The sequence below is a fragment of the Dreissena polymorpha genome, chromosome 2 (assembly GCF_020536995.1).
Source record: "Dreissena polymorpha isolate Duluth1 chromosome 2, UMN_Dpol_1.0, whole genome shotgun sequence".
Classification (NCBI taxonomy): Eukaryota; Metazoa; Mollusca; class Bivalvia; order Myida; family Dreissenidae; genus Dreissena; species Dreissena polymorpha.
Genome location: NC_068356.1, coordinates 46,078,290 through 46,089,075, shown reverse-complemented (window position 1 = coordinate 46,089,075; position 10,786 = coordinate 46,078,290). Strand labels below are relative to the sequence as shown.

The window sequence follows — 10,786 nt, the reverse complement described above, 5'->3', positions numbered from 1 at the left end:
TGAATAGTTTGATTCAAAAAAATAAGTAGGATAGGTTGGCATAATTTTTTCTTGATACAAGATTGTAGCCTTTTAATTTTTATAACAGGGGTTTAGGGTGGGCAGGAAAAACTAGGTAGGGTCGGGTTACAGGAAACAAACAACTTTTTTTATACGCCTAAGTGCTGAAGATTATTTCATTATCAATTTTCGCAAGGTGTGTTGAGCTACAAATAAAGATGTAAGCAAAAAAACAACGCTGTATGTTCAGTCTTTTACGCTTTTATAAAGACAATGCTATAAGATACTGACATAGTAGTTCATCAAAATTAAAAGTAGACAATTGTTGCACAACTATACATTTACAACTTCACTATTGTAATTTACACATACAATATCTCATTTTCTGTCTCTTAACATTTTAACTTTTATAGATGGGTTCTTTGAGGTTGCACAAGGCCACACATACTGTCACAATATCATCAACATGTGACAGTAAAGAAATTGGAATTTCATTGGCTAGGATTTTAAAAGTCTTCATTCTTCTGATAACTTGTTCAATGAGAATTCGGTGATTCGCAATATGCTTAGTTTTTGCAACACATGCACTGGACATTTGTGACTTTCCCCTTCTTCCAGGGGGAACATGTAGTGATATACTTCTATCGGCACACTCATTGCTAATGTTAAAACCTTTATCTGCCATTATCATTTTGTTCATTGGCACCAAGTTCAAAAATCCACTGTCTAATGTGATGGCTTTGTCTGAAATTCTCCCCAAGTATGCCTTTGAGACAAATATAATTGTACTGTTTGGTGCACAAGCAACTAACAATTTCACTGTATTGTGATGTTTATAATCAGACCATGAATTAGATTGCAGAAACAAATCTTTTGGTGTCTCAATAAACAACTCTGTACAGTCAATGATTGAATGTAGGTCAGGATATTTCCGGAAGCGTTGGGGTTTTGAGCCGATCAGTTCCTCTTCCTCAGGCATGAAGATCATTGACTTCAATATAGAACTTGCACACCGAAGCCAAGCGAAAAATATCCTTGAACATAGAGTTTCAGAAATATCAAATCTCTTTGCTAGGTCCTTATTAAGCAGCCCAAGTCGTAATTTCATTAATACCATCAAGAACTCACCTTTTGATGATACTTTTCTGGATGGACCAAAACGGGCTGACAATGTGGATTTGAATTTTCTGACATTTTTGGCCATAGACATAACACCAGTCCACCTTCTTGTAACAAATGGTGAAATAAACCCATGTAATTTGTTAAACAGAGACTTGTTTGCTAAACCAGTGTAAAACTGAACATCATCATCGGTCTTAAGTATTTTTTCACTGTACACAGTGTTCTTCAGCCTGTCTATTTTTTGTCTCTGTATGCACACCTCAGCTTTCAACTTAGCAATCTGCTTGTTCTGTTCACTAATTTGTAAACACAGAGCTACAAACACAGCCAGAAAATTAACAGACCATGGAAGTTTGTAAGTGTGGGAAAGTAATTCAACCTCTGGGTCATCATAAATAGGTGTTGCAACAAGATTTTCCCCAGACACATGATCATTGTCTTTTGAACAAATTTTTCTACGCCTTTTTGTATGTTTCGTGCTAGTCGCCTCAAACTGCATCATTCTCTTCGCTCGTTTCTCTGCTTCGTCATATCCCATGCTGACAGTGGGCAATGGATTGTTTTTGGTTGGTTCTCCATCTGTGAAATGATTCGAACAAACTCGACTGTCTTTGCCTGGTGACCAGAGTTGTCCACTGCCCTGACGTCTTCCTACCAGCTGTTTCCATTTTTCCCTTTGCTCTGGATTCTTTTTCTTTGTTGGGAAAGTGAATAGTCTGAAATTAAATTTAATATAAATTTAACTAATAGGCACAGGCAATTTTAATAGTTGGCCTGCCAGCAACAGACCTATTTTTATGCGTTTCAATACATTCAGGATCTGCATGGATTCAAATGAGTGCATTCCTCATAACACAGACTGTATATAGTACAACTACCTTTGGTCAAGTCATCATTTATCAACTGTATACGTACGAGTTTCACCCTGTAAAATGGCGAGATAGTCATACTTCTGCTGTTAAATGAACTTGCTTTTGCTATATTGTAAAACATGTGAGATTAATGCACTTAATTTAATGACTGCCTATTCTATAATATGCCTGAAAAAATCGTAGAAATCTTACCCCACCCACATTTTCTGAAAACGATACATCAGCTCTTAATTAATCGTTTATTACCTGAATGGCGGATCGCATTTACAGTCTCTCTCTTTGTGCAAACATCCACAGACGTCACACAGTTGTTTCTTCCATTTATTTAACCAGTATGCTCCTTTAGAGCAGTTTTGAACGCAACATGTTAAAGCCATAACGATATCCAACAATATTTTTACTCGCAATTCAGGCGGAGTAACTCTTCAAGGCAAGTTGGTTTTGCGCATGCGCATTGCGAAACTGTTAATCCGTGTAATACACGGATAAACAGTTTCCAGGAAGCCTTAAACGGCTGATTGCAAGTGCCCGGATGTACGAGTAAAAATTATCGATCCGCCATCTTTGCAATACGCTAATCTGTTAAAAGTTGTTTCCAAAGATAAATAATGCGTGTCAGACGGCACAAATTGCAATTAAAATGGATGATTTGAATAACATGACACTTGAGAATTTTAGATTATGGTCTTTGAAGGCTTTAAAAGTGTATTTGTCGCACAGAAACCTGTCGGTGAATGGAACGTTCGACGAACTGTCAGCGAGGTAAACAAAAACAACCGTGTTTATTTAGACTTATTTTCGGTATGCTAATGATTTCTATTAAGTATTTAGACCTTTGTTGATACATAATATTGATAAATGTGATAACTTTTAGCCGCTATTTAAGTGTGAATGCTTAAATCTGACTCAGTCAACCCATACACTACAGTATGATGATACTGGTTGTAAACAGAAGTTGGACACTGGAAACATTTGTTTTTTGTCACGCTTTGCAGCATTTCTGTGCTTGATTATTTCCTGCTATGAAGTAAAAGACTTAAAGCTATTAAAAACTCTGCAACTTGCTTATTCAGCTTTGTTGGTGTGTTCTTTTTTATTTATTTTTAATTATGTCTTTGGTATAAATATACAAATAATTTTGCTCTTTTACAGAGCATTTTGCGCATGGGAACAGAATCTGCCGGTGAACGAACAAGCTGAACAGGCTGAGCAACGTCTTCTTCAAGAGTACAAGCACAAGCTTTTGGTGGAAGATGATGTTTTACCAGACCCATTCTCACTTCACACAGGTTGGCAAGGAGAGAAGACAGCTATCCACAAGTGGCCATCCGTGTATCTGGTAGACATTGCTAAGTACCTGAACAATGAAACTCACAAAGAAATTTTTGATCGGCTTCTTAATGAGTATAAGGAAGGAAAAGCCTATCGTTACTTCCATAACAAATGGGTGCAGGAAGTGTTTTACCATGAGATACGGCCAAACAGTGACAAGTGTATACTAAAAGCAAAGTGTGTGCCATCCATGTCAGTAAACAGTAAGAAATATGATGTCTGGGTTGTTGTTAGAAAGGACAAAGATGATGGAGAGTCAGGAGGAGAAATAGTGTCTGCCTACTGAACCTGCACAGCGGGAATGCATGGTACTTGCAATCACATTGCCGGTGTATTGTTCCGGGTGGAAAATGCTGTGAAAACCGGAGAGACCAAGACATCTTCAACTAGTATGAAGTCTAGATGGAATGTGCCATCCAGTAAACCTCAAACTAAGGATGCAGTTGCTGTAATGGATGTGACATGGAAAAAGGGCCATTACAGAAAAAATCCTGCAGAGGTTGAAGACGAGAGGCGAAAACATTCCCTAAAACTGAACTTCACTCCGCTCAACAAGAGACAAACTGAAGAAGTCAAAAACATTACAAAATTAAAGAATGACTTATACAATTTAGTAAAAGAAGATGTCCCAAACTCCTGTTTCATATTAACAATTGAAAAGCGGCACATAACAGCTAAGGTAGACCCACAAATGCCCCACTCTTTGGGTGAGATTGCCAACAGGCTTGACCCAGAGGCATCAGATCCAAGGGGAGAATTCCTGCAAAGAATAGCAATAAGCAAAGAACAATGTGGTGTTTTGTCAGAGGCTACCGTCGAACAGTCGAACTCAAAGGCATGGAATGAGCACCGCAAAGGACGGGTAACAGCTAGTTTGTTTCACCGAATCAGCAGCAGAGTTGACACATTACATAAACATAGCTCGGCTGACCCGACTAAGTTAGTCGATGCTATACTTCGTCAAAAAGAAAGTCATCCAACTACTGCCATGAAACACGGTCTGTCCTTAGAACCCCATGCCAAGAAAGCGTACACGCAAGTGATGAGAAAAAATCACAAGAAATTCAAATCGAAGAATACGGGACTGCTTGTTTCCTCTGCCAACCCAGCAAGTGCAGATTTGGAGATTGAGTGCCAGTGTTGCGGAAAAGGTCTTTGTGAGATTAAGTGTCCAGAGTCCATTAAAGACACTGCTCCAAGCTCTTCAAATCAAGCATACTTAATTGAAGAAAGTGGGAAAGTTCAGGTCAGTAAGAACCATGCGTACTTCTACCAAATTCAGGGACAAATGGCAATACATGGTAGACAGTATTGTGACTTGTTTGTGTACACATATCATGGAAGTGTCACTGTACGTGTTATGTTTGAAAAAGAATTCTGGGATGTTTTGGAGGAGAAGTTGTCCTGGTTTTGGTTATCACATGTCTTGCCAGCCTTGTTGAATTGGAATTGCAACGACAACAAGACAACAGACAATACTAAGGAAAACCCTAAAACCCCAACGAAGATTCAGACACTTAGTCGCTCTCACGCCGTCTGCAGGGCACTTGAACCATTATCCCCAAAAGACAACAGTAAGAACATCCAGCAGCCTAAGAAGCGCCGTAGACTGAACAAAGTTCCCATATATCTTTGTGGTATGTGCGGTCTTGACTGTGTAGATGAGCCTCAGTCTGAAGCAGACCAGTCAGTCAGTTGTGATGTTTGTGGAGTTTGGGTGCACTATATTTGTGCACAGGTTACTGACACCCATCTTGAAACTGTTGATTTGTGGTCATGTGGAAAATGCTCAAAATAATGATGGCCAGTACTAGTTATTGATGACAAGTGAAATGTAACGCGTTCTGGAGTGGTATTCCATAAACATCTAAGTCATATCTTAAAAAACGTCAGGTCAAAATTACAATGTTGTGTATTTCTTTACTAAATAAGGAAACACATGTTTTTTTAATATAAAAATGATGTTATTTTCATGTAAATCTTGATGCCAAACTATTGCAATATGAAATGAAAGACTTAAGAAATTTTCCCAATTTAAGGATAAGAATAAAATTTAACTTGAGATGCTTCTGGAATACAACCCCAGAGCTAGATTGAAGATGATAAGTGTATGAAAGAGAAATGTTTTAATACCTGTTCAGTTATAGATATTGATAATAATTGTGTAGTTAAAGATGCTGTAAATAGATTGTCCAGTTATATACTAATAACACATTTCAATTCAAAGATGGTGATCATATAATATTTATGTCTTGTCAAAGATATTGATAATTTTTGTAGAAAGCTTAAAGATACTGATCATACATGTAGATTGTCTAGTCCAAGATGCTGATAGCAGTTTTTTAGTCAAAGATGATGAATTGATTACATTAAGTCAAAGATGCAGATAATAGAATATTGATGTCTAGTCAAAGATTCTAAAAATATATTTAGATTTGTCTAATTAAAGATTATGATCTTATATTGTCTTGTCGAAGATGCTGATAGTTGTTTTTGAGTTAAAGATGTTGATAACAGATTGTCTAGTCAAAGATGCTGATAATATGAGCCGCGTTCTGAGAAAACTGGGCATACTGCATGTGCGTTAAAAGTTGTCCCAGATTAGCCTGTGCAGTACGCACAGGCTATTCTAATCAGGAACGACACTTTCTGCTTTTATGGTTTTTTTAGTTTCAAGGGAGTCCATCTTTACCGAAAATCAAGTTTAGGAGGAAATTGTCGTCCCTGATTATCCTGTGCGAACTGCACAGGCTAATCTGGGACGACACTTTACGCACATGCAGTATGCCCAGTTTTCTCAGAACACGACTCATACATGTATATTGTAGAATGTTTAATCGTTTGAGCTGTGACTTGTTTTTATTGATATTTATAGTAACTACAGTGCTTGTAAGTACATTTACTGAATAGCACAGTAATTCAAACTGTCATAACTTGTTCGATTTTTATCAGTATTTGTGCTTGATGTTTATTGTTTTTTTAAAAATATAGTTATTTCAAGTGTCATTGAACTGAGTTGATTCGGTTTTCACATCCTCACACATGTAGATAATGCGTTAAAATGAATAGTTTGATTCAAAAAAATAAGTAGGATAGGTTGGCATAATTTTTTCTTGATACAAGATTGTAGCCTTTTAATTTTTATAACAGGGGTTTAGGGTGGGCAGGAAAAACTAGGTAGGGTCGGGTTACAGGAAACAAACAACTTTTTTTATACGCCTAAGTGCTGAAGATTATTTCATTATCAATTTTCGCAAGGTGTGTTGAGCTACAAATAAAGATGTAAGCAAAAAAACAACGCTGTATGTTCAGTCTTTTACGCTTTTATAAAGACAATGCTATAAGATACTGACATAGTAGTTCATCAAAATTAAAAGTAGACAATTGTTGCACAACTATACATTTACAACTTCACTATTGTAATTTACACATACAATATCTCATTTTCTGTCTCTTAACATTTTAACTTTTATAGATGGGTTCTTTGAGGTTGCACAAGGCCACACATACTGTCACAATATCATCAACATGTGACAGTAAAGAAATTGGAATTTCATTGGCTAGGATTTTAAAAGTCTTCATTCTTCTGATAACTTGTTCAATGAGAATTCGGTGATTCGCAATATGCTTAGTTTTTGCAACACATGCACTGGACATTTGTGACTTTCCCCTTCTTCCAGGGGGAACATGTAGTGATATACTTCTATCGGCACACTCATTGCTAATGTTAAAACCTTTATCTGCCATTATCATTTTGTTCATTGGCACCAAGTTCAAAAATCCACTGTCTAATGTGATGGCTTTGTCTGAAATTCTCCCCAAGTATGCCTTTGAGACAAATATAATTGTACTGTTTGGTGCACAAGCAACTAACAATTTCACTGTATTGTGATGTTTATAATCAGACCATGAATTAGATTGCAGAAACAAATCTTTTGGTGTCTCAATAAACAACTCTGTACAGTCAATGATTGAATGTAGGTCAGGATATTTCCGGAAGCGTTGGGGTTTTGAGCCGATCAGTTCCTCTTCCTCAGGCATAAAGATCATTGACTTCAATATAGAACTTGCACACCGAAGCCAAGCGAAAAATATCCTTGAACATAGAGTTTCAGAAATATCAAATCTCTTTGCTAGGTCCTTATTAAGCAGCCCAAGTCGTAATTTCATTAATACCATCAAGAACTCACCTTTTGATGATACTTTTCTGGATGGACCAAAACGGGCTGACAATGTGGATTTGAATTTTCTGACATTTTTGGCCATAGACATAACACCAGTCCACCTTCTTGTAACAAATGGTGAAATAAACCCATGTAATTTGTTAAACAGAGACTTGTTTGCTAAACCAGTGTAAAACTGAACATCATCATCGGTCTTAAGTATTTTTTCACTGTACACAGTGTTCTTCAGCCTGTCTATTTTTTGTCTCTGTATGCACACCTCAGCTTTCAACTTAGCAATCTGCTTGTTCTGTTCACTAATTTGTAAACACAGAGCTACAAACACAGCCAGAAAATTAACAGACCATGGAAGTTTGTAAGTGTGGGAAAGTAATTCAACCTCTGGGTCATCATAAATAGGTGTTGCAACAAGATTTTCCCCAGACACATGATCATTGTCTTTTGAACAAATTTTTCTACGCCTTTTTGTATGTTTCGTGCTAGTCGCCTCAAACTGCATCATTCTCTTCGCTCGTTTCTCTGCTTCGTCATATCCCATGCTGACAGTGGGCAATGGATTGTTTTTGGTTGGTTCTCCATCTGTGAAATGATCCGAACAAACTCGACTGTCTTTGCCTGGTGACCAGAGTTGTCCACTGCCCTGACGTCTTCCTACCAGCTGTTTCCATTTTTCCCTTTGCTCTGGATTCTTTTTCTTTGTTGGGAAAGTGAATAGTCTGAAATTAAATTTAATATAAATTTAACTAATAGGCACAGACAATTTTAATAGTTGGCCTGCCAGCAACAGACCTATTTTTATGCGTTTCAATACATTCAGGATCTGCATGGATTCAAATGAGTGCATTCCTCATAACACAGACTGTATATAGTACAACTACCTTTGGTCAAGTCATCATTTATCAACTGTATACGTACGAGTTTCACCCTGTAAAATGGCGAGATAGTCATACTTCTGCTGTTAAATGAACTTGCTTTTGCTATATTGTAAAACATGTGAGATTAATGCACTTAATTTAATGACTGCCTATTCTATAATATGCCTGAAAAAATCGTAGAAATCTTACCCCACCCACATTTTCTGAAAACGATACATCAGCTCTTAATTAATCGTTTATTACCTGAATGGCGGATCGCATTTACAGTCTCTCTCTTTGTGCAAACATCCACAGACGTCACACAGTTGTTTCTTCCATTTATTTAACCAGTATGCTCCTTTAGAGCAGTTTTGAACGCAACATGTTAAAGCCATAACGATATCCAACAATATTTTTACTCGCAATTCAGGCGGAGTAACTCTTCAAGGCAAGTTGGTTTTGCGCATGCGCATTGCGAAACTGTTAATCCGTGTATTGGCAGCCTTTGGTCGACGCCGTCTGCTATTTCGAATGCTGAAAATTCCCATATCCACTGGCGTTTTTTTATGTCAAATGTTTGTGTTTTCCAATTGATCGTATACTTATCTACAACACAAATAAATAGCGTTCACTATACATCGTTTGTGATGATGTTATTTTGTAAATACTTTTTAAGCCTTCTTTCTGTCGAAGTCGGCCATTTTGACGGGTGTGAAAAAATACCGACGTTCCCGCAATTACCAAAATCCCCAGGAATCCCCGAGATCCCACGAAATCCCCAATAATATTGATTATTTATCGAAAAACTGCGTATTTTAATATAGATTGTTGCGAAATACACTGAAATAACTAATGAAACATTGTTTTTATGAAAGTTTGATTTCGGATATTTCGGTAGGGTATCGGTATATCCACATAACGCATTTTGTAATTCCGGTTATGTAAAACTTGCGAAATTTTTTCGTGATTTCATCAAAAACTAGATTTTTCCCAGGTATAACGCCTACGCCAACAGGTAGATCGCATTCTTGTCCTTATACATGTCAAATTTCAGCAAACGTGCTGAGCCAGTTTTCAAGAAACTCAAATCGCGGTGATTCTCGCCACCTTAACGAAACTTAGCCCCCTTTATCATTCGTTCGAATGAACGTCATCAATGATGACGTCCAATACATCACTCATTCCATACTAGACTTGCGACACCTTAAGGGTTTCGCGGGATGGAATGAGTGGGGAGATCATATACAATTTTCAGCTTTCCGGAAGCAAGGACCCTCTGGACGTGAACCATCAGCTTTCCAACACTATATGATTCCAGTTCCAAAGCACATATTGCATTAGTTCAATGGGAAGAACATAAAACGTCATATTTACAAATCTCTGAAAAACAAACAGTGCTAAAAAATATTTAAAGTAGTCATTTACTATTTAATTGATTATGTCCTCTGATTGTTGCATTTTTAATTTAAATATGTGTTCCTATATGCATTTATTGTTGTATTGACTTAAAAAACTAAAATGGATGCCAATTCTTAGTTTGCTGTCTAAGTCTACCCTAAAATTATACATGTTTCTTGCATAATTGAATTATCAAAAACTGCATACTTGTAAAGGCATTGACAGAGTTATTTGGTTAAGTTAGAGACAAAGTAAAGCAAATATATTCATTTTTCTTAAAATGAATCATCCTCTGAAGCCCCCACTGGGATTCAAACCCAGATCTCTTTCCTCTGGGAAGGAAAGTATTCTATCTTGAAATACAAGGGCAAGTAAGAGGAAAATTTGCAATTTTAAACCTATAAACATATAAACTTAATTTTTCACATGAACTTAGAAACAACACAGACATCTCTGAATCTGAAACACATTACAGTTACAATTCAGGTTTTTAGTATTGTGCATTGTACATGAATGTTTAAATATTGTATTTATCCTTGGTACACAGAACTGCCTAAAGATGCGTAAAATACCAGTATTCAAATCTGAAAATATCCCATGTGTTTGTTTCACTCTGTAAGTATCCCTATTTTATTTCAATAAAGAAGTTTTTCCTTCTCCTGAAAATTTAACTAAATGTCAGTTATGCTACTTTTTCATTCAGCAAATGACATGTGTCCGTAATGTCAATTTTAAAAATTTGGTAAAAACAATATTTTTACCAAAAAGGTAGACTTAATATTATTAAACAGTTGATGTATGTCACCTTAATAAAAAAAAAAAAAATGGGAAAGAAATAAAATGTTTAAAAATGTCAGTTACATGACTTATAACATTAAGTAGACGATATAGCTTTGATACTTTAGGATACGAGTAGACCTTAACACAAATAGGATAAGAGTAGACCTGAACACAAAATTTACCCAAATTTTCAATTTTCTAACTATAAAAGGGGGCATTATTCTGTCAAAAAACAGAAAAAAAT

The 10,786-nt window shown here is 36.5% G+C and overlaps 2 protein-coding genes across 5 annotated transcripts; one reads left to right on the top strand and one right to left on the bottom strand.

Annotated features, from left to right (window-relative positions):
• Nucleotides 1-245: 245 nt before the first annotated feature.
• LOC127866910 (uncharacterized) lies at nt 246-8,854 on the bottom strand. 4 transcript variants are annotated; one of them, XM_052407772.1, is made up of 3 exons: nt 8,629-8,854; nt 7,517-8,226; nt 851-1,034 (listed from the first exon to the last, which is right to left on the bottom strand). In XM_052407772.1, exons 1-3 carry the CDS (start codon nt 8,757-8,759, stop codon nt 994-996), a joined length of 882 nt encoding a protein of 293 aa, XP_052263732.1. In that variant the 5' UTR covers nt 8,760-8,854; the 3' UTR covers nt 851-993. The 4 variants fall into 4 exon arrangements, with proteins under 4 accessions (XP_052263731.1, XP_052263732.1, XP_052263733.1 ...); XM_052407773.1 differs by lacking the exons at nt 7,517-8,226; nt 8,629-8,854 and adding exons at nt 1,129-1,838; nt 2,241-2,462; XM_052407771.1 differs by lacking the exons at nt 7,517-8,226; nt 8,629-8,854 and adding an exon at nt 2,241-2,455 and having other exon boundaries at nt 246-1,838.
• On the top strand, nt 2,547-6,332 carry LOC127866911 (uncharacterized). The gene is made up of 2 exons (XM_052407775.1): nt 2,547-2,756; nt 3,147-6,332. The coding sequence occupies exon 2, from the start codon at nt 3,628-3,630 to the stop codon at nt 5,122-5,124; it is 1,497 nt and encodes a 498-aa protein (XP_052263735.1). The 5' UTR covers nt 2,547-2,756; nt 3,147-3,627; the 3' UTR covers nt 5,125-6,332.
• Nucleotides 8,855-10,786: the final 1,932 nt, after the last annotated feature.

Excerpts from the sequence above, each read along its gene's own strand:
- LOC127866911 (XM_052407775.1), top strand. The coding sequence starts at position 3,628 with ATGCATGGTACTTGCAATCACATTGCCGGTGTATTGTTCCGGGTGGAA.
- LOC127866910 (XM_052407770.1), bottom strand. The coding sequence starts at position 8,759 with ATGGCTTTAACATGTTGCGTTCAAAACTGCTCTAAAGGAGCATACTGG. Across the intron at positions 8,227-8,628 it reads AAATGCGATCCGCCATTCAG|ACTATTCACTTTCCCAACAA; the intron begins GTAATAAACGAT and ends ATTTAATTTCAG.